This window comes from Blennius ocellaris (genome assembly GCF_963422515.1).
Source record: "Blennius ocellaris genome assembly, chromosome: 6".
In the NCBI taxonomy this organism is placed as follows: domain Eukaryota; kingdom Metazoa; phylum Chordata; class Actinopteri; order Blenniiformes; family Blenniidae; genus Blennius; species Blennius ocellaris.
In genome coordinates this window covers 15,295,993-15,319,604 of record NC_137655.1, presented here as the reverse complement: position 1 = coordinate 15,319,604, position 23,612 = coordinate 15,295,993, and the positions used below count along the sequence as shown (strand labels likewise).

Sequence of the window (23,612 nt, the reverse complement as noted above, 5' to 3'; positions counted from 1 at the left end):
ATACTATAATTGATTATGATATATGTTTAGAATTGTGTTAATCTCTGAGGGGATTCTGTAATAAATAAATAAAGTTTGAATAAATCAAAGTCATTATGCTGATAATTATTATGTTTTAATATGTCAGCATGAAATATACTGTTGTGGTAAAGTATTCACTGTATTGGATGAATTATCGATAGTTTCTTTGTCGTAGATTAGATAATGTGATGCGTGATTTACATGCACGTTTTTCAAAAAGCTTAGCAGAGAGATGTGGCCACTGAGTATCTGGTTTTTTTTTTTCTCCATCAGATTGTGTGCAGACATGGAGTCTGGAGGGTGGCTGGAGTCCCCGCCCCCGTCACCGGCCCCGTCCTCCTCCTCCTCCACCAGCTCCTCCCCGGCCCCTCCTCGGGCACTCGCCACACAACACAGTCCAGCCCATAGTCCTGAAATCAGCTCTCATCTCACCGCCTGTAGTATGTAAACATTTTACTATTCTTACCCCAGACCTAACTGAGAAATACACGACATTAAGCAGAACATGTGAATCATTTTCAGGTCATTTTTGATTCTTTCGCTCGCATTTTACTATGTTGGTCACACTTAACGGAAAGGCAACAGCCTTTGTTTCTACATGTAAATATCATTAGCAAACTTTACAATTCGTCTGCACTTCCTCACAAAAACTTAGAAGTGACAGAAAACGCTGAGAAATAATTTTCTAAGTCGAAGACACCCTCCAGTCTTAACCTGGCAGTGACAGTTTTGATATGAATGAAAAGGCTGTTGAATTAATAAATGCCAACAATTAAAGGGCTTTGTATGCCCTTGTGGATTTCTTTTGACAACCTTTAGCTCCCAGTTTATCTTGTGTGATTTGACATGTCTGTCAGCCACACACTGTGCATGCAGCCACCAACATCCCCTGTTTCCTCTGAATACTAATTGTGGCCAAAGAGCCTTTATGCATCGAGCTGTGGTGACGCGTAAGCTGTCAGATTACCCCAGACCACAAAATAACGTGCACATTTACATACCGTGCTTTGTAATTATATATTTTTTTCTTTTTCATGATAAGATGCCCCAAAAGTAGAGTTGTTTTTTTTTTTTTTTTTTTTGTCATGCTGTCACAATGAGGAAGACAGAGACATGCTCATAAATTATTCATTTCCATGTCCTCACATCAAACGTGCACTGAAATTTCCCAGATAATTTATTTTGGACTGAACGCTAAACGCTGAAAGCACATTGGCACCTCTGTAGTCACATCGCTGTTATGAGTATCAAGTAAATTGAGTTCTTTCAAAGATTTCTTATCCCCCTGTGGGAAAGTAGTATAAAAAAAAAAGGGATATCACATGTCCACTGATAGCAGCAATCCTTTGAACAGAATTACACTCATGCTTTCATACTTTTGCAGGCTGCCTAACTGCTCTCACTCTGGAAGCTTATATCAGAAGCTTTCCTTTTAATGCACCACCTCAGATTGTATTAAACAGAGTTAGAGCAAGTGTTGGATCCTATATTGGTGTCTTCAGTGAAATCTTTGTCATTTTATACTTGCCTCTGAACAAGGAACAACATACATGCAGTACAAAAAGCCAATGCTTTGTTTTTGGCAGACACTTGAAGAGCTGATTTATTTAGTAATATACAAAAATATGACTCAAGTTCCTGAAACAAAATGGTGGAACATTTCTTTTAATAGTAATATTCTTTGTTCTCCAGAGGATTTGTCACAGACGACCAGAGATGAACATGTAAATATATCTGGCACCTCCGATGGTTTTAACCTGAACAGTCACCCAGCCTTTGGGCTCTACACATCCAGTTCAACACACTCAGAGTTTGGGGGCCTCGGAAGTCTGGGTTTGTCTGCCATGGCTGCTCACTCACAGTTCTCCACAGTTCCAGGTGAGACAACTGATTTTTTGAAATTGTGATGTTGTTTCTTTTTTTTACATAGAAATGAGTTCCAGCAATTCTTTCGCTGTCTTTACTGCATTCTTAGTTTATCTAATGTTGTCTGACTTAAGTGTCACGTTACTCTTCAGATTGGTGGCGTTCACCTGAAGTACTCGCCAGAGGAGCAGCGGCCATCTTTCCTTCTCTTCTCGGGCTGCATCCTGCGTTTGTATCAAGCTTGCAGAGACACAATGCAGCTGATTTACAATCATGCACCTCAGGTAAAAGATGTTAAGTTTTTTTTTTCGAACAATAATTCCATAAGATGTTTTTTGCTTTGGTCTATATCTATAATAATGATGAGCCACATTTTGAGACATACTTACTAAGTATGCATAGGGATTTACTTTAAAAATTATCCTAAAATTGTTATTATACTTCATTGTAATTCATTTTTTGTCATTAGTGTGGGCTGTGTTTGACTTTTATTGATTGGCCTGAAGAGTGGCTATTTAAAATGCGCAATGTCAATCTGTGTAGGTGTGAATGGAGCGGTAAATGGCAGGAGTGCATCCAGTTCTGCGGTGAACACTGTCATGAGCGCCGGTTTATTTCCAGCGAAGGTGAATAAAGAGGAACCCCAAGCCGACGGCAGTCGGCGTCAAAGGAGCAGCTGTGAGCTGGGCCACCGGTGCCTGAAGACCAGTCGGAGAGCCGAGGAGAAGGTTAATATTTTGCCAAGTTCACTGATTGCGCTGTTCTGTTAAAAGACAATCACGTCTTTTGTCCTGTGGGGTGTAATTTTGTGATTTCACATTTTGATTTCATTAAGAAACCCTGCGAAAGACAAGCGGAGACGTCCAGCATGAGTGGCAGCCAATCAGGGTCTCTGACAGAAAGCTCCACTGACAGTGAGGAAAGCAGCAGTGACAACATGGGGGAAGAGGAAGATGATGATGACGATCAGAGCAGCGACAGTGAAGACTCTGACTCTGAGAAAGAGAGAGCCGGTAAAAGGAAAGCCACAGTAAGTGTCCCTTTTACTATATTGTATTGAAGATGTTCAATTTAAAATATTCAGCATAAAGTTTTGATGAATTCTAAAAATCAGCTGAACTATTTGTAATTATTTATTGATAGATGAACACAAACAGCCAGTAAGAATTGTAGTAATATAGACACAACAAAGACTCATAATATATGACCAAAAACTTAATCTTATAAAAATATTCAGTATAGTAGTTACTCACCATAATTATGTCAATGTGCATATCTTATATGTATACATAGAAATACATATCAAAGGAATGAAAAAAGTATACAATAGCCCACCATTTTCCATTTAATCAGTAATTAAAGATAACAAGGTTAATCCACATTTAATGAATATATCAAGATATTAAATATATACAAATTATTGTTTATTTTATACTATATTACCAGACTGTTCCATGATACATATTTAAGTTCTAAATATGGGCCATAGTATACAATATCTGTCTGCATAGAAGATACAAATTATGAATATTCTACACGATTTCTATTTGAAGTCAGTTTCAAATTTGAATTTATGATCAATCTCCTATAAAGTCAAGAAAACAAGAATATACAATTTCGTCCCACAAGTTTTTGACACCAGCACCATTTTCTGCATGACTGTTGTCTGTTCAGGCATTGAGAATCAGCATATTCAAAGTCTTTCAGGGTTTCACTCCACACACTGGCACACAGAATGTTTAGCATTTTTTTGTGTGTAACAACTGCAGGCATACTGCTGAGTAAAAGACAAATTAAATAGATTAAACGTTTCTGAGGAGTTTACTATTGTTCTTTTTTTTTTTTTTTTTTGACAAATAAGTAAAATGGCTCAAACTATTCTCTGTTGAGTAATTGTTAGTTGGTTTGTCAAAAGCAGATACACTGGTGGGTGGCAAACTGAATGTATGTGCGAGCTGACAAAGCTGCCACTGTGAGGCTTTCCCAGCAGGAGCTGACATGACATTCTGTCTTCTCCCTGTTTTCCTCATCCTCCTACTCAGTGGCCGGCACAAAACGAGAGTAAAAAGAAGAGACCTCGCCTTGTTGATAGAAATGCAGCGCAAGACCGTCATCGTGACAGCGTTCCTTTGACGTCCAATTATCACATCCAGACCTGCTCTCCTCCTGCTGGCCTGCCTCGCTCCACATCGCTGTTCCTCCAGAGCCCCAGGATCTCAAAGGAGGAGAACAAGCCACACATAAGTGTGATACAGACCACAGGAGTGGCAGTCCACAGCAGCCGCCGAGCACAAGCCCCGAGTGAAGCTTGTCTTCTGACCTTCAGGTCCTCATCCAACGCCTTCAACTTCTCCAGCGCATCCAAACACCTGACCCCCTTACCTTCAGCGAAGCATGTACCTTCATTGTCCTCACGGAAGCACAGCTCGTTCACGTCCCCTTCTCAGCCTCTCGCCCTCTGTTCCCCTAAGAAATCCCTCCTTTTGTCCTCCTGTCCTAAACCTTCACCTTTGGGTTCAGTCAACCCCTTTTCCGACCCGGCTTTACCCAAACCGACGGCACAGTCGGCTTCGAAAAAGCCCTCAAGCAAACCAACATTTCTGATGGCCTCTCGCAGGCTTGTACGACCTGTGGACAGTGATGGCATGAAGGACAGCAGAGGAAACCTCAAGGAGATTTACAGATTGAAACAGGTGAGCTATATATTTAATGTTATTACTCGAGGCTACAGAGTGGCGTCGTGGTTGCTATTCTTGCCCCATAGTGAGAATCTACCATGGGCCTTTGTGTGTGGAGTGTGCATGTTCTCCCTGTGTGTGTATAGGTTATAGATATACACTTGTTTCTTTATTTTAGTTATTTATATATAACTAAAATAATATGGAAAGCACTACCGCATTAAAACCCGCAAATATGTTTCTTTGTGTTACATAGCGGTAGTCCTGTTTTTAATTTTAATTTAATTAAATTTACAAAAATGTTTTTTTAACAATTTCATGTCAATCATTATTTTTAAAATGAAACTTAAAAAAAAAAAAAATCGTCCTTTCATGGCAGAGAATGAATGGTCATACATCATTATCAGGGCTTTCATTTGTCTTAATGAGCATCTGACCACTACATGACTAGAAGTGACAATGTGTTTAGCTCTATTGGGAATACTTCACAGAAGTGACAAGCAATTAGCTCTGTTATGCTCGGGGATGTTTGTTATCAAGAGGGAGAAATTGGCCTCTTTTCCAGGACTCGGTTATTGTCACTCTTCTGAGAAGGAGGCAAAATATAGCAATCCGTAACAAGAGGGTTATAATTCGCATGACGGTTGTACATTAAATGCAGGCTTTTGATTGCCAGAGTCTGACAATGGCAACAAATGCCAGATGACAGCTAACGTCTCATGATGGCACAAAGCCAAACAATTTGAAAATATTTCTACACAGCAGCCTGTTTTTCTCTATTGTTGTTCACAAGCCTGAGCCTGTTCTTCATTGTCCCTGTCACTTATCACACCTTAAATTCTTCATTTACAGCCCACAGTAATGTAATGTGAGTGACAGTTTGTGTAATAACTTCCTTGTTTCTTTGTCTTTCCCTTTATTATTGCTTTTTTATTCATGAAGCCCCTCAATCCCAAGGATCCTGTGAAGCAGACTTTCCCTCCACAACCAAAGACCCAAAGCTGGTATAAAAGTCATCATTTATTGTATTGTCGCGTATACCACCTAAATGTTCATCCGATACATTAAGCAGTGATCTTTTCTTTTTCTGCCCATCTCATTCAGCAGCAACACCAACCTGTTCCTGAATCTCCACTCGAACGGAGCGATCAATAGTGCAGTTCAGGACGCACCTTTAGCCCTCATCACCAACCCGCAACGGCGGAGCGGTACCCCCAACAGAAAGCCGCTGGCAGCTTCCAGCCCCTCGGACCCAATGCCTATGAACCTGAGCATTGGCAGCAGGGATATATCGGGTACCTCGGCCTTCCCACACACATCTTCTGACCCATCAGGGCTCCCTCCCACATTGGGAAAGACCGAGACCCCCAAGACTGTGAATATGGGAAAGACCCTCACTAAAATCAACTCGCCCTTGACCAGAGGCAGTGAGTCCGATTTCCACAGCAGCAAAGACTCGGATGAAGATGAAGATGATTTTGACGATGAAGACTCTGGCAGTAGCATTTCAGGTTAGGTTAACCAAAGCATTTGAGTTAATAGCATTTGCGAATGGAAATGTAAGACCGTTTCTTCTAGGAACTACCAGCACTCTTTGGTTTATGTGAATGAGGAATACTTATAAGGGCCTAATTCAGCTTCCTTTGTCTCTCTGCGGCACACTGGAATCCCCAGCAGAGGTGGAGAGCAGTCTCGTGATTGACACCGATGGCTCTGAGGACAATGTCAAGGAGTGCATGGAGATGGAAGCTGACAGTGCTGCAGACGGGGCTCCTCCACAAGCAGCTGATGTGTCGACTATCCGCAAGTCGTCGTCCGCCGTGAACATCTCAACCTTCATCTCCCTGCTCAACCTGCAGATTAAGAGTGATCCCAGTTTACACAGTAGTTTAGAGACCCCCACCACCAGCACCACAACGTGGAGCAAACAGACCCCGTCCTATAGCTTCACCACAGTGCCAGGTAGTATGTCTGTTTTCATGTGATTCATATACAAGCTCCAGGTTTTTGTTGTTTAAACATTATTTGCTCTGATGACAAAGTCCTATTCTCGGAGTCACCATGGTGAGATTTGCGCTTCTTGTTACTAGAAGAAAATGATGTCACTAACATAATAATAGTTGTACCTGCTGTACTGGTAATATAATTGTTTTGATGTTGATGGATGTTGCTTTCACTTTAATAACCCCGCCAGATGCTTTATACGTCTGATATTTAATGAGTGTTGTGTTACTAAAAGACATGGATCCTGTCTTAGGATCCATGAAAGTTAGAATATCTTATCATGGCTTTAAGTCATGAAACTCTGGTGATGATTATACCAATAACAACAGTAAATATTGTTTTTAATAATTAAACATTTTTCCACAGTTCTCAAAACTCCTTAAGGTTTTTCCCCAAAATGTTTTACCCATTTCTACCAAGCATCTTTAATTGGTTGTCATTTATTATTGGTGCCCATGTACAGGATGTATTTCTGTTTTCTGAAATAACTTTTAATCTCAAAGATGCCTTTTGGTCGGAGGTTTTTTTTATTTTATTTCCAAGGATACGGACGTCATCTTTCTGGTTATTCCTGTAAACATGCAAGCTTGTGAATTTGCTGGGGTCCAACCGAAGGTGATATGAGCCAAATCTCCTTTTTTTTTTCTAGGCACAGTGAAGCGAAGACGGATCACAGATGAGCGACTTCTGCAGTTGCCTCTTGATTTTGGGTGAGAACTCTGTGCCCGCACTTTTCATTAAAAGCGACACAACAACATGCAGGTTTGGTAGTGTGACCATGTGCCCTTTGTTTTCACCGTTTGCTGGAGTTGGAGTGAAATGGCGGCGCTTCACTGGCTGGAAAATGACCTTTCCTAAAGCAGCACTGTTTGTGCTGACGTGTGCGATGACATAAAGCAGCAATCAGTTTCCATACAGAAAAGACTGAAGTTCTATCATTTCTACGTAAAAAATGTTTATGATGGTGCAAGTGAAATTATACCACTAAACATCCCCCCCATTTTCAAGGGACTTTTTGAGTAGTAAATTATTGTGGGAAGGAAATTAAATGGGCCCCAGCAGTTTAACACAAGGGGTTAACTGCTTCCAGCCTCGACGCGTACGTGCAACGTTAACAGGCCTCTGCCCACAACCTTGAACGAGAACAGCCTTTCATCTTTAAGGGATGTTTTTTTATCACCAGCTCCACTGGAGACAGAGGCCACAAGGCTTTATTTCAACCTCTGCCCTGTGTAGGACAACCACAGCTGCTCCCCAGCGGCGCTCCAGAGGGGGCCGTGCCGGTTGCTCCATGAGAATCATGATGGTTGAGGAATCTGATGGCGGACGGGGAAAAATGGCATGGCAAACATCTGTGATTAAGATGTTGTGTTTTGTTTGAATTGTCTTCGTGTAGGTGGCGGCGGGAGACTCGGATCAGGTCTGTGGCGGGCCGTCTGCAGGGGGAGGTGGCTTACTTTGCTCCATGTGGGAAGAAACTGCGTCAGTATCCTGACGTGAATAAGGTATAGCCACAATGGGCTTCTCTTTTTATGAAATAAAAGCAAACTTAAAGCTTTCATTGATTGCATGCACTGATTGCATGAGTGAAGCATTATGCATTTGCTGTTTAGTGGTTGATAATTTAATTTGGCTTAAGGTCCCTACCTATGCTTTAATTAGTGTGCCACCTTTCTCTTGTCTGCAGTACTTAGTCAAGAATGGGATAACAGAAATCTCCCGGGACAACTTCAGCTTCAGTGCAAAAATTAAAGTCGGTGACTTCTACGAAGCCAGAGAAGGATCACAGGTAAATGCTGCTTTTTTTTGGTGGGCATTTTTAATGGACAAGATTTTCTATTGTATCCAGCACACCCTTTTTTTGATGATGTTTTATCTTACAATTAACTTTCGGATGTAAGCACAAACTTCATAATTAAACTTAACACTGTATTTTCTGCAGCGTGTGACTGAACCTGTACTGATTGAAGTCCCATTGACTATTTGTGGGCTTGATACAAGACGGTGAAATTAAACTGTCACACCGACAGGGTCATTGAGTAAAGTATGTTTGTTTTCATCTTTTTGTCCATTTACATCAAATCTCCCAGGGAATACAATGGTTTTTGCTTCCTGAAGACGAGATCGTCCCTATCATCATAGCAATGGATGGTAGGCGCAACCGCGGCGCCAAGTTTGTGGTCCAGCCTTGTGGCGACGGCCCTGGGGTCGGACAGTGGAAGTCCCAGCCACCAAATGTTGGTGAAAACAACCTCAGAGACGTCAGTGATGCCAAGCTGTTGCGGAAACTGCAGGCTCAAGGTCAGTTCTCACCATGGAAAAAGTTTTGATTGCATTTTTTGAAGTCCATCTTAAAATGCGAGCCTCTATTAAGAAATCAACCAGAGATTTTCCCACTTTAGTACGAATGAATTGTAATGGCTATATCACATTTAGCGGAATCAATTATCACACCTGTTGTCTTGTTCTTCTACCAAATATCCATCATGCTGCTGGCTCTCCATATTTGTATTTGCATTGGTAGTTTTTGCTCTTGTCATCTCCAGTGTGAGACGGTCGATTGACATTGAGAGCGATGGAATCTCAAGCTCAAAGGTTCTTTCTGCAAGGAAATTTATAAGCTTAAAAAAAAAAAAAAAAAAGACATACCAAAGCAGAAATATAGCATTAACTGGGCCAGGGGCCACATAATGACTGAACCATACGTTTTACTCAATATAAATATATCCCTTTTTAAATATGTTTTTAGATTTAGATTCTGCTTGGCATCAATCAAGTTTTTGGTTCAAAGTTTTACTGACAGTCATGACCTTGTAACCCTGAATAAAACAAAGCTCATACTGTCAAATTTCTTTGAAAAGGCACTTTTTGACCAGTGTACGATTTGATTTTTTTCGTCAACACCTTGCAGGGTGGTCAGGGAAAGCCTGAGGGCTCCTTGTGGATCATATCATGCCCATATTTGGTGTAATGTAACCAAGGTGAGAAAAACACTGCATGTTGGGGTCCATGTGGTGTTTTACTCACTTTGCTCTTTTGTTCGTTTTCTTGTACTCAAACCACTTTGGCACTTCTCAAAAGGATCTAAGCTTGTCACCCAATCCCCCTCCCCCCCAAGGTCATTTTGAAGGGATTTGGGAAATAACTGTAGGTCAGTTTTTCATTAAGGTTTTGAACTCGGCAGGGCCTGCGATTTCATGTTTCATTTTTTATATTTCATCATATTGCAGAAATAGCTCGACAGGCAGCTCAGATCAAAACGATGAGGAAACTAGAGAAGCAGGCCATGGCGGAAGCAGCCAAGGAGGCGAAGAAGCGGCGAGGTAAACAGATGCTCTCGCCACAAACGTTTCTCTAATACTAAATACTTAACTGTTTCAATGGTAATTTGCTTGTGTTTTCTAGCATTAATCGCTGCCGAGGAGCGCCAGAAAAAGAGGGAGCAGATAAGGATTTTTAAACAGCAGGTAAAGATTTTCTTCCCCATGCATTGTTTAATTTTCCATGCAGAACCTCTTAACTGTCTACAGCTGCTCTGCTCGTGCGGGGAGTTTATGCACTCCAAGGTGAAAAGGTTTTAAGCGCAGTCGAATTGCTCCGAAACTCTCCAAGAAAGTTGCCGTTCTTCAAAATGCAGCACCTTCCTCATCTGCATAGACCCAACTACACTTCTCCAAGCCCACATCCTGCTCCCCTCCACCACTCTATAACATGCATGACTTAACAGTTAATTCATTTGATCTTGCCCTCATCCTTTTACCAGGAGAAGATCAAGCGCATTCAGCAACTTCGTATGGAGAAAGAACTCCGTGCACAGCAAATTCTTGAGGTTGGTCCTGAAAGTTATTGCAGAAGCATTCTAAAACACTTCCTTTCTGCTGTTGATAGGATTTAAGAAAAAAGAAAAAAGAAAAACCAACCAAAGGCTATTCCTAAATTATGTGGCCCTACTTTTAGTCAGTACATGTGACTAATGCTTAATTGGTTTTTTGCAAAAGTACCATTGAATATGAAAATCTCCTCAGACCATGCTGGAGCTTAATACAAACCGCGGTATTTCATTAAGTAAGAGGTGGCCCAGAGTTTACCATGGCTAGGTGAAATACCTATTTTGCATTCTCTTACTAATATAAGCTGTGAAGTATTTTAGCCTTTATAAATCAAATTCCAGTTGACACGCTTGGCAAGTGGCTCTTAACAGGATTTTGTTGGGGCTATAATTACTGATAGAAATTTTGCTTAATTTATTCTCACTGCCTGCTGGTGTTTTATAATAACTATGGCCATTTTGTCTTACGGTGTTAATGGGGGGGAAATAATTATGTCATTGCTCAAGACTTTTGCATGTTAGATTTGATGTTATCAAGGAGCCACAGGCTTTGTGTACAATAGGTCAACACATACTAAACATACATATTGATTGAAAGGTATTTTGTCTTCTATTGTTTTAATTAATAGCCTTAACTAATTGACCACTATCAGTTGCCGTCATGGCATCGTAACATCATTTCCAAGAATACATATACTTAATATGTATATTTTGTTCCGTTGGTGTTTACTACACCGTTTCAATGTTGATTCTCTTTTGAGTATTTTGTTTGTGGTGTGCTCCGTGTTTGAGTTTTGAATGAGTATCCGTTGCTTCTGTACTGTGACCTCCAGACCTGTTTTGCATACGCAGGAGAAAAGAAAGAAAAAAGAAGCAGCGGCCTATGCCAAAATAATGGAAGCTGAAAAAAGAAACAAGGTGAATGAGATGGGATTTATGAGACTTTTTTTTTTTTTTTTTTTTTACTGTTTTAGTCACCGTCGCCTGGAGTCTCAAACTTCATTAGTCAGTCCTTAATGTCCACCACACTTCCTCTCTTGATCTTTTCCCCTGCCAGACTTAAAGTCTTTAGATTTTTTTTTCTTTTTTTATTGTTATTAGTCAGCTGCACTGCAGCTCCCTGTTGGTTAATCATTACAATTTAAGAAAGGATTGTCCTCTTTTAGATCTACCAATGAAGCTTTGAGACAAAATAGCTCAGTAAGATTTTAAAAAAAAAAGAAGAAGGATGTTTTATTTTATGACTTATTTATTTTATGACATTTTTGGTTTATAATTGATCATCTTGTTTTTGAAGGAGAAAGAGCTCAGACGACTGGAAGCTTTTATACTGAAGCACCAGGTAGGCATATTGTTCTTGACCACTTTGAATTTCTATGCAACTGTACTTGTTTATAATTCATTATATTTTGTTGGAATTTGATTTTCATGTGTTATCTTCTATTTCTTAACCCTTTTCCAACCATTTCTCCCAGGAATTGGAGAGGCATAGACTAGATATGGTATGATTGTGATCGTTTCTGTGCATTTAACAACTAAATGTGAATGGCTTTTGCCATCGTTGCAATGGGCAATGTGTAGTGTCGTCTGTAGTCATGCAACGTTTGTCTGCATGGCTTTCTCACAGCAGTGCACATCACATGCTTGTCATAGTGGTCTCATGGATAAAACACATCCATTACATATAGTGCATGATAGTACATTTGACCAGAATGCAAAACACATCCTTACGTAATCTAATGGCTTTGACTCCCTCAAACTCAATCTGTGTTGTGTGGGCATCCAAAATGTATAATAGTTGAATGTTGTGTTGGTTTCTCATCATGTTGTTCTTGGTTGGACTGAATCAATCATCATTGCGCTTGTAGTTGTAACACATACCTGCTGCTCACAGTCAGACTAATATTGCAATGACTCCCTTTTTTTCCCCCCCGATTCTGTGTCTTTATGTTGAAGTCATGGTAAAATGTGCACCATTGACCTTTGTTTAATAAGCTGCTATTGTGCACGTCACCCTGTGAGTCATGTCTCTTTTCTTCTCTTGGAAGTGATTACCACAGTGTCAGATTAATATGTGTGTGCTCTGATAGGAGAAAGAAAGACGCAAGCAGCACATGATGCTCATGAAAGCTGTGGAGGCCCATAAGAAGGCAGAGGTGGGTAACTGCAGTCTGCATCTGTTTCACCCCCTGGGCAGATCTGTTTTTGTATGCAAACTCTATACCTGCAAATAAAGGTCCTAAGCTGTTGCTGTCACACCAGATGTCTCACCAAAGCCCATTCTAAAATAGGTTGGTCACTAAGGATGGTCACGTGCACAATGAAATTGAATAAACTATTCATTTTGATTAATTTGTTATTGAATTACAATAAATATTGCTTGGAGAACGACAAGGAATGGATAAGGGGCTGCTTTTTAAATGGGTTTTGAGTGTCCAAGAAATTGTGCTGAGAGGGTAGAAAATCAATCCAAGATGGAATGTGTATCTGAAAATGTAAAGTAGGCTCTTCTGATATGAATTAGATTACATATTTGTCAGTGTTGGATGGTTAGTGTGAGTAGGCTTGTACTTATGAGCTGCTTCGTATCGTGTTTGTATCATGCTCTGTTCTTGGGCATCAGATGCAGCAGCTTCCTCTTCACGTTTGGCCGTACTGATTTGTTGCGCTGTGAGATGCTGGTCGGATCTGAACTGCATGAAGCTAAATATTGCTCATCTAAGCCTTTATAGGGTGCTGTTTGAGATATTTCTAAAAAAAAAATTCTCGAATGTTACTGACTTTCCAAAGTCCCTAAACATAAAGTCTAATGCATATCATTTAGATACAATCAAATGTTTAGGAAAGTGTAAAACTGACTAACAAAATACATGTTTTAAGACTTTTTCTCTATATTTCTCACTAGCAGCCTGTAAAATATTAAACAATATTGTTGCAACCGGAATTTTCACATACATACACGGCATAAAAATCTTAATGTTTAGCAAAGCTTTCTATGAAATCAGTAACTTATCTGACTTATTGTTGTTGGTCCAAAATTAACTTGAAGGAACATCAAGTAACTAATATTGGCAATAACTAGGCTGATTATTGGTTAACACATCCGCTTGTCCTGTATATGGCATAGCTGTCAACCTGTCTGACTCGATATCAAATGTTTTTAATGATGTATCACAGTGGAGATCTGCTTCACCTCATAGAGCAATGCTGAACTCTGCCTGCAGCAGAGACAAAATACCTGCTGTAAGCAACTCTTTTTATTGTGCTGTAGGAGAAAGAGCGTCTCAAGAAAGAAAAGGAGGATGAGAAGCGGCTAAACAAGGAGAGGAAACTGGAACTCAGAAGGCTGGAACTGGAAAAAGCGAAGGAGTTGAAGAAGCCGAATGAAGACTTGTGCTTAGCAGATCATAAGGTATTCACACGCCGTGGAGCTGTTGGCAGATGAAAATGTGAGTGCATGTATGTCACCACGGATCAAGCCCATCTGTGGAGTTTATGCGAGAGCAAAGATTGGATTTTTCATCAGTTCAGGGATTTTTTTTTTCTCCTCTCCCACAGAATTGAATTGAAATAATTACTGTAGGGGCTATAAGCATGAAGATTAGAACTACATTTCGTAATTTTTGGGTTTTATTGTTTCACTGCCGAAATAGATGCTTAATATCATTGAAAGCACCTGGAATTGATTGAAAACGGGAGAGTTTAGATATTATAAACACTGCCCCCAAGTGGCTACTGAAGCCATAACACTGAGGGGCAACTTTTAGATTAGAATACTTATGACAGTCCTGAGGTGAAACTTTCATCATGCCTCTTTAACATATTTCACAGACTTATCTAACATCAATCAGTAAATCCTCTCACTTTGAAAAATTAGCTATTTGATATTTTATTTAGAATCACTGATTTGTAATCATGGTGAGAAAATTGCTATCTTGTGATCAGCAGAGCATTTTTTTTTTTTGCTTTTCAATAATTGATAATGATGACAGTAACTATAATTTTTTTTTTCATGCCATAAACTGTTTTAAACATTACTTTTCTCCAGCCCCTTCCAGAGCTGTCCCGTATTCCCGGCCTGGTCTTGTCAGGAAGAACCTTCTCTGACTGCCTGATGGTGCTGGAGTTTCTGCACAGATTTGGAAACACCCTGGGTTTGGGCTTAGAAAACTCAAACATGCTCACCATAAATGACCTTCAGGAGGGCTTACTGAATATCGGGGAGAGTATGAGCATGGTGCAGGACATGTTAGTTAACATGCTCTCTGCAGCTTTGCGTGATCCCGGTATGCCAGCAAGTCACAAGGTGAGTGTCTGTCATTGTCGTCGCTCATCTCCTGTATTTATAGAGCTATTCAACCACAAATTCTTGCTGAAACATAAATTGCATACGCATCCTCCTTGGACCCAGCAAATTGACTGGTATCCTCTGTGTTTGATGGGTTTGGCTTTAATCATTGGAGCAACTATGATGTGTTTTACTGGAGTGCTGTGCCACAGATGAACTGATAAAAGAAACACTTTTTTCCCTCAAGTCCCAGGTGGACATGTACAATACCTGGAGGCACAAGCAAAAACTCATTACATTGTGTCCAGTATTCCTTTTTCTGCTTCAGTTATTGGAGTTATAGTTTGTATTTTTTTACATTTAACACATTGACAATGTTCTGACAATATTTGTGACAACGTGATGGTGGCGGTTTATTCCCAGCTAACCAGTTAAATCACATCTTTTTGAATTATTCAGCTTGTTTTCACTGCTGGTCTAAATTAATTGTGTTTTATCAGGCTATCAGTTTTTAAATCTCTTAGACATTTTACATTTAGCTCATCGTTTCAGTTCATTCCTCAAGGCCATTTGTCTCGCTGTGTTCTAGGGTGTGATCATGCCTTTATGTGAGCTTGCTAATCTTCTTCATAAGAGGCTATTCAGACTGTTTGGTAGACACCAGGAGACATTTACATACAAAGGGCATCCAAAAGTCCAAGTAAACATTGAGTAGGTTTCATAATGACCTTCACATCCTGGATTTGACGCATCCTGGGGGACAAATAAGCACTTAGCAGCAGGAAGAGATAATTGCTTTGAAAGCACGGCTCTCTACAGGCACCTGTTGTCAATCTACTATCTATTTACTTAACGTTATAATACACAAACCAACCCTTGTTTAAGCTGAGTGGTTTAAAAACAAAAACAGACTATACAATTTTTTTATAATTTTTTTTTTACTTCTCTTTTAGAGCAAGACCATCTTGGGGGACCAAGTGACTAATGTGGAGATCAACCGAGACAACGTGTCTGAGATCCTGCAGTTGTACATGGAGGCTCACTCTGAACAGACGGAGGCTGCCGTCAGCCTCATGACTAAAGCTTTTCAGGCCCACAGTCCATCACAGAAGGCCTCTATGCTTGCATTCCTGGTTAATGAGCTTTGCTGCAGTAAAGCTGTGATCAGGTACGAGCCACATTTCCCTCTGAAACACACAGTGTCTGTTTGCTCCACTTGACAGTTAACACAGCTTAGTTTTTTTGATTTTTGAGAGGGAACTATGGATATGACACATTGCAGTGGATGTTGTTGTCCTTTGAAATGCATCGTGCTGTATAAAGAAAGCCTTTCGAAGTAGGACATGAAGGCTGTTTTGTTCACAGAGGCTTCAGCTGTAATATAATAATACAAAGTGTGGTAAAATATATGACAAATCATGGTCTGATAGACAGTTTCCTGTGGTTGCATCAGGCAATGTGTCATCATTTTTCATTAGTGCTACACTTTGAAAACACATCTGATGTACACAGAATACTTTAACAACACTCATCTAATTTTCATAAAGGTCACAGAAATGCCAGTTTCAATATTGTCTTTGGTTTTTCAGTGAAATCGACAAAAACATTGATTGCATGACCAACCTGAGAAAGGATAAGTGGGCTGTCGAAGGAAAGCTTCGCAAGTAAGCATAAATGTGACGTGAGCTTAGTGTGTATGTGTATTCAGAGTTATGAAACGACTAAATAAGATATTAACTTTTTCTTTCTCTTTTTTTAAAGGCTGAGGAGCATTCATGCCAAGAAGACAGGAGGAAAAGACAGCAGCATAGGAGCAGAGGACAACCACACCATTGCCATCCCCACGATCAGAAACAAGCGCAAGAGAAAGGAAGGGGACAGTGAGGAAGAGGAGGACGACTATGATGACGGTTACAACCAAGGAGATGATGTGGAGGAGGACGAGGAAGAATTGGGAGGAAAGAAAGGAAAGAAAGCGGATATATGTGACGAGGAGGTCAGTGTTAACCCGATTCCCTTGCTTGAGCCAGTGACTTCATCAGTGTTTGTCACAGCCTCTCAATGATGACGCCTTCTATCCAGGATGACAGTGTTCATTCAGCCAGCATTGAGGAGCTGGAGAAAGAGATTGAGGAAGAATATAAGGTAAGGTGAACCCTTGCAGGCCTTTAATTTGAAGTTGAACTCTTTAAGAGATTCATGCTTTACTGTCCTGGACTTTTGGTCACTTTAGCAACGGAGTGAAGTTAGACAGAAGATGTTTGACTCGTCTCACGCCCTGCGCTCGGTGATGATTGGCCAGGACCGATACAAGAGGCGCTACTGGGTCCTTCCACACTGTCACAGCATCTTTGTCGAAGGCTTGGAATGTGATGAAGGTGCGAACCGGAACTCCAAGACTCAGATTATTTTCTCCTGCCAGTGTTCAACATGCAAAACAGTCAACTCTTAATTAGTCCCTCTTGGAAACTGTGATACTTTCAGTACAACAATCATTGTAAATTCAGAAAAACTCAGATTTCACAGATTTCATTGCATCTTTTTTCTACATTGGACACACTGATAAGACCAAACATCTTAAATATTAAAACACATATTGGGAGTTGATATTACAGTATGTAGAAACATGCTGACAAAATTACCACAAAGGATAATAAGAATAGATAAATTTGTACAGTAAGAAACAATTTCCAGACAGTGAGGCATTGAAGTGAAGTTAACCTTTTTTTAGACACTTTAGTGCACCACATTGTGGAGGAACATGGAGAAAACGCATTGAACATTGAACAAAAACTTAGAAGATGTGCATGTTTTTTCCATTACATTGCCTTGTTAAAGAACTTTAATCCATCAGGATATCTTTGTAATACAATCCAGTGTTTTGAGACTCAATAAATAACACTATATGACATCAGTTGCTACTATGTTTGTATTGTGCATGAAGAAATCCGCCCGAGTTAGTGATTATATGACACTTTTTTATTTTAGGAAAGCAGTAGCTTAAAATATTTCCCTGATTTTAAGGTTTTGAGAAATGTCTGCAGTTATGACATTGACAAGTTTGGCTTTGAAAAACAGTCGTTTCAATGTCGTTTGATGCTTTTAAAACTGCTCAATGTCTCCAAGCTGACATTATTTTCATGTTTTTCAGACTCTGAAGAGATCGAGGAGTGGAAACAACCGAAAGCTGTTGAGGGGATCAAGGGAAAAGAGGAGCACCTGGAAGAAGCCAACGAGCCAGGAGTGTCCAGCACAAGCATGAACGGTGATAAAACTGTGCCAGATTTCCAGAAGGACAAAGACAATCTCTTTCTTCAAAAACCTGGCTCCCCATCAAAGCTCAGCCTGCTGCTTGAAGTGGCCAAGATGGCTCAAGATTCATCCATCAATTCTCAAAGCAGTCATCCTGCTGAAGTTTTTACCAGTGCACCTTATCCCTCATATCCTACCTCACTGACCGTCACTACTCAGCAGGGACCAATAGATAAAACAGACGCCTTGGCACCATCTCTGCTCACTGATAGCCAGTTCAAAAGCAGCCAATGGATGAACCATAGCCCTCAGTCCGTCCTCCATTACGACCAGCTGTCCAACATACTGACTGAAAAAAACAACCAGTGGTTCAGCCTCTTGCCTCGCTCCCCTTGTGAGGAGTCCTCTGTGACACCTGGCTGCAGTCCTCCAGCTTCGTCTTCTGCACAACCCGTCAGGACCGATTCCCCCTCTGTGCCTTCCTCTAATCCTGCCGCTGGAACTGACTGCAAAGCTGGGATCAATAATACGCTGTCGCCTATCAATCAGGTCGGTGTCGTACGATATTGGTGTCTCATCTTGACTGTAAGCCTCAAGTTATGTTTTTTTTTTGTGTGTGATGACAAGTTTTGAAAAAGGCATAAAGGTTAGTCTTACGTGTGAGGAAGTATAAATGTATTATATATGCTTCCATCAAACACGATGCCCTAATAGTGGCACAAATTAGTCATCTGTTTTCTTATTTGTGTCCTCTCAGCAAGTAAAGCCCGGTATTCATCAAAGCACACTGCCACACTGTGGCATGTTCAGCCTCGCAACAACTAGTCTGCCTTTCTCTGGCACTTCTCCATCACCCGTGCTGGATCACGGCTCCCAGCATGCGGAGGGTGACGGAAACAAGGAGAATAGCAACACTGTCAACGAGAGCAAGACACCAGCGCCCCCAAGTGACGACCTCACTTGTGCTTCATTCCCTGCTGTCGACGTGGTCAAGACCCAGGACTACTCGACTCCTCAGCCTATCCCAGAGGGTAAGAGTGGCACACTGCCACTGTACACAGATCACACATGGTGGACTCATGACATCTGTTGCTATGAGACCACGAGGAAACATGCTGTGATCACAATCAAACAAATTCACCATATTGGTTTTCAATCGGTGTACAATGGTACTTTGTTCATGGTTCGGCAGAGATGCTGCGGGGTTGGTGGACAGTGTCGGACAACGAGAACCTGCAGAGCCTGGCCCAAGCCCTGCACAGCCGAGGCATCAGAGAGAAAGTCCTGCAGAAACAGATCCAAAAACATATGGAGGACATGGCTCTTCTCTCTGCAGATAGCAAAGCCGGTTTCTATACATTTTCCTTTGCCCTCTCAATATTTATTCCTCATGCAATGGAAAATCTTTTGTGGTGTGGTACCTGCGGAGATAATAGCTGGCTGTAATTTTTTTAGTTGTGTCTTTGGTGCCAGCAATTGATTTGACAACGCTGGAAAAGCAGAAGCTAAGCAAGGAGATGGTGGAGGACTGGTGTGTGGAGGAACATGCCATGAAGGTGGACATTGCTCTGCTGCAGCAGGTGGAAGCTCTGGAGAGGAAAGTCATTGCTGCTGGCCTGCAGGTCAAGGTACTGGAAACTGAGCGTCCTCACCTGATTTACAGCTTAAACACATCTAAACACATATTTTAGATGCAACTTTGTCGTCAAAGATTATTACGATCCTTGAAGGTACATTAGATTTAGGTAATGCACCCTTTGTGCAGTGGGTGGCAGTAGTGAGTCAATGTCAGCAGTTTGCTGTCAATTATTGCCAAGAGCTTCAGTGTTCATCTAATTGTTTCTCATGTAAAACAACAAAACAGCAACTGCTGCTGTGTTTATTTCTTTGACTTGAGGCGAGATGTGGCAGTGATTCACTGCTCCATCTTGTGGTTCCAAGTGATATTACAGGACACGGTGTGACTGGCTAGCTTGTCGACTTCAGTAAATTTCTCGGAAACGTTGTTATTTTCAAATGCGGTTCACTAGGAAATTTACATATTGCAACTGTAAAAAGTGTATTGTGACACTGATTTCTCTGTCAGGGATGGAAATGCCCTGAGCCTCAGTCAGACCGTGAGGATCTGATCTATCACGAGCGCAAGTGCTGGTCTTACCCACCTCTGCCTAATAAGGGCCAGAGAGAAAACAACAGCCAGGAGCACTTCCCGGGGTCTGTCGTGCGACGACCCAACAATCCCCTCGACATCGCCGTCACCCGCCTTGCAGAGCTGGAGAGTCACATCGAACGAAGGTCCGTACAGAAATCTGCTTTTTCCGACCAGTCCATATACATGTATTCTACTCTGCGTGATGAACTGAATTGTGAATAAATGCCGACATTTCCTGTCTGCAGTGGAGGCACTGTCATGTTCCGCAGATTGCGTTATTTGCTGTTTTTCGTTCTGTGACCTGGCAGCAGTGAGGAGGAGGGGGTTCCAGAGATGAGACTGTGGCGTAAAGCCGTGGGTCAAGTCCACGGCTCGGCTCAGCTGTCGCTCTGCCTTCAGCAGCTGCAGAAATCCATCGCCTGGGATTCAGCTATCACGAAGTCGGTGCGTGTCGCCTGACCGGTCTCCGGCAACGATTTATCCATATCATTTCACATGTTTAACAGGGATGGGTAGCTCACGGCAGATGTGTTCTCTTTAGGAAGATAAATGATTCACACTACATGTGTTTCTCATTTGATGTCATAAAATTGAATGCATTATGGATCGCTGTGCCGCGTTCATGTTGATGGCGCGAAAACGCATACCAGTAAATCTCCGAAAAATGGCAAAGGAGAAAACTGCAAGTCTGAAGGTGGAGAATATGTGTTTATAGTTTACAATATATCAGTACAGGCAGCAACCATTTTGGAAAATAGCATAGTCACAAATAAGAGTCATCCAAAAAGCCTGGCTTCACAGACCTGCAGAAATCACTTCATTTCATTGTGACATTCATTCTCTCGGGTCGAATTTGTCCCAACAAATGAAGGAGTGACGCTCATTTTCCTGCATCCTTTGTTGTCTTTTCAGCACTGCCAGCTCTGTCAAAGGGGAGATAATGAGGATCTGCTCTTACTTTGTGACGGCTGTGACAAGGGCTGCCACACTTACTGCCTTAAACCCAAAATCATCACAGTACCCGAGGGAGACTGGTTTTGTCCTACTTGCATCATGAAGGTCTGTATGTTTTTATTTGGTATTTACTCTTGATCCTCTTTTTCCTAAACATCTGAGCAACAGATAGTATATTTTGTGTGCCTCTACAATCTTTTTTGCGCACTCTGCGTCATTCAGGAAAGCGGTCAGTCCCCCCCTAGTAGGAAGCAACAGAGCCGAACAGCTGGAGGAGGCAAGAGGAGCACTGACGCAAAACGAAATGTTAAGCCATCTGTGGAGGGAGAGCTCATCAATGAGGAGGATGCCAGCAGCATGCCAAAGAAAGGGACCAAGGAGTTCAAAAAGAAGAAGAGAGACGACAGCCCGTCCATCTCCCAGGCCAAGTGCGACAGCGCCGTCTCCTGCGCGAAGAAAGCCAAAACTCACAAGGACGACAAAAATGACTTGGCGACGTGCCGGTAACGTGATCGCTCCACGGATCTGCCACATTTTCCTTTCACGTGTTGTAATCCCAAATGCTAAAAAGTGACGCTAGTGTGATGGTAATGGCTTCAACATGTCCGTACTCTCCAGAGTCCTGCTGGCTGAGTTGGAGACTCATCAGGACGCTTGGCCCTTTCTCAAACCTGTTGACCTGAAAGCTGTTCCCGGGTACAGAAAAGTCATCAAGAAGCCCATGGACCTCTCCACCATCAGGGAAAAGCTCACCAACAACCAGTACGCACTGTTATGAAACTATATGTACGCTATTGTGTGTTTTTATGCACATTGATGGTGTAGTGTAGCAAAAAAAACAAAACAAACAACTGAATGAATTAACTTATTAGAAAAAGTTATCGCAATACAAACTGTGAACATTTAGTTCACAAACTAAAATACAGCATCTCAAAATAGCAATTTAAATAGATAAAATTTCACCAAGGCACAAGATTGTCCAATTTTTATAAGCTGAGGAGTTGATTATCATGGCAACCTTTAAGCATTGTGGGAAACTGGTGTTTAATATGTTGCGAGTGCAGAAATAACTGACAGAATAATGAGCTTCTTAATGATATTCATTCTCATCATTTCTAATGATTACAGGTACTCCACTTTGGAGACGTTCATCCTTGACGTGAACCTGGTTTTCGACAACTGTGAAAGGTACAACGAGGACGAGTCTGTAATCGGTCGAGCCGGCCACAACATGAGGAGATTCTTTGACAAGCGGTGGACTGAACTGCTGCAGTGAACCGCCGCTGCGTGTACGCTGATTTTTCCTTCACTCAAACGTCACCCCGGAAAAGAAATCGGCACGTCACCGAAATAACGCAGAAGTGTTGCGTCATGAGTGGACGGTCCTCTGATGGTGGCGGAGAAAAAAAAAAAAGCACTTCGTGAACTTGGATCTTAAAGTGCAATATTGTTTTCTTGAACGCAACACACCAACTCCTCAACTCAACATTGTATTTGGAAATTGTTTCCACTGTATAAAAATGCTTTTTTTTGTTTTTATTTTGCTATATTAGAACTTGTGCGTGTCTGTGTGTGTGCGCGAGCATGTGTGGTGTGTGTATTTATTTTCTGAAGAATTTATGTTTCAGTCTTTTCTAAATAATGACAGAAAATGGCACATGGCTGTAAAAAAAAAAAAACCTGCTTTACTGGCTATTAAAAACAAAATCCAACTGTTCCAAATCTCCAACTAGAACTTTGTGGCTTGAGTGTGTTGCAGGATGTATCATGTTAAATATTACTGACATGTGAAACATTACTGCTGTCTTATTTATTACATGTATATTCTGCACATACACATTCATGTCTGATTATAACACTGAAGTGCATTCTTGTGTTACGAGTGTCCAGTACAGTGACCACAAGCAAACAATTTGGTGCGCAACGCTTATTTCTTATCCGAGCATTTTCTTCATCCAAAACCTTGTCAGACATTCTGCAAACAGAACAAAACCTGCACTGGGCTTCAATCCAGTGGGGGTCGGACAGTGGCACGCTCCACTGGAGGCATCTGGAGAACGCTGATGTCAGTGGAAATTCAGTAACTCCACTTCATTATGGATACAGGAAATAAATATGGTGAGTTTTGTGTTTAATGCAATATTCAACTTGTCCATAAATGCACAAAATATAGATAATAATAGATAGTAAATTGATCAAGCTGTCACTACTGCCCCCCCTTTCAATATACAATTCTAATTGTCCTATTAATTTTACATTTGTGAGAAAGCTTTTCTAGTGTCATAGGTTGAGTAAAATGGCAACCACACTAGATTCGAGAATCCCACAGGATCTTGAGGTCATTTGCAAACTTCAGAAGTACAGTGCCTCTGATAAGGAGCTGTAGGCCTTGAGACTGTACTTGTGTTGTTGCACAATATGTTGGAGTATCATGCTTCTTTCTCTCTTCCTACTCTTCAGTACCTCAACAATCATCAGACTTTAAGCTTTGGCTTTTACTTTCAGTAGTAAGGAGCCATGCGAAGTGTTGGAAAACCACCGGAGGCGATCTGAGGTTTGGTGTCTTGC

At 41.2% G+C, this 23,612-nt stretch overlaps 1 protein-coding gene across 1 annotated transcript; it reads left to right on the top strand.

Moving 5' to 3' along the window:
- Positions 1-307: 307 nt before the first annotated feature.
- Positions 308-22,632, top strand: baz2bb (bromodomain adjacent to zinc finger domain, 2Bb; the record flags this gene model as incomplete). The annotated part of the gene is made up of 36 exons (XM_080498183.1): positions 308-461; positions 1,714-1,899; positions 2,509-2,615; positions 2,723-2,917; positions 3,930-4,580; positions 5,508-5,569; positions 5,670-6,076; positions 6,240-6,527; positions 7,219-7,279; positions 7,966-8,074; positions 8,257-8,358; positions 8,660-8,870; positions 9,800-9,892; positions 9,975-10,036; positions 10,333-10,398; positions 11,251-11,316; positions 11,696-11,740; positions 11,874-11,900; positions 12,489-12,554; positions 13,670-13,810; positions 14,447-14,704; positions 15,640-15,854; positions 16,276-16,350; positions 16,448-16,682; positions 16,769-16,831; positions 16,920-17,064; positions 17,838-18,487; positions 18,696-18,969; positions 19,131-19,286; positions 19,412-19,566; positions 20,025-20,233; positions 20,399-20,534; positions 21,003-21,149; positions 21,267-21,547; positions 21,663-21,806; positions 22,173-22,632. 36 exons carry the CDS (start codon positions 308-310, stop codon positions 22,318-22,320), a joined length of 6,390 nt encoding a protein of 2,129 aa, XP_080354309.1. The 3' UTR covers positions 22,321-22,632.
- Positions 22,633-23,612: the final 980 nt, after the last annotated feature.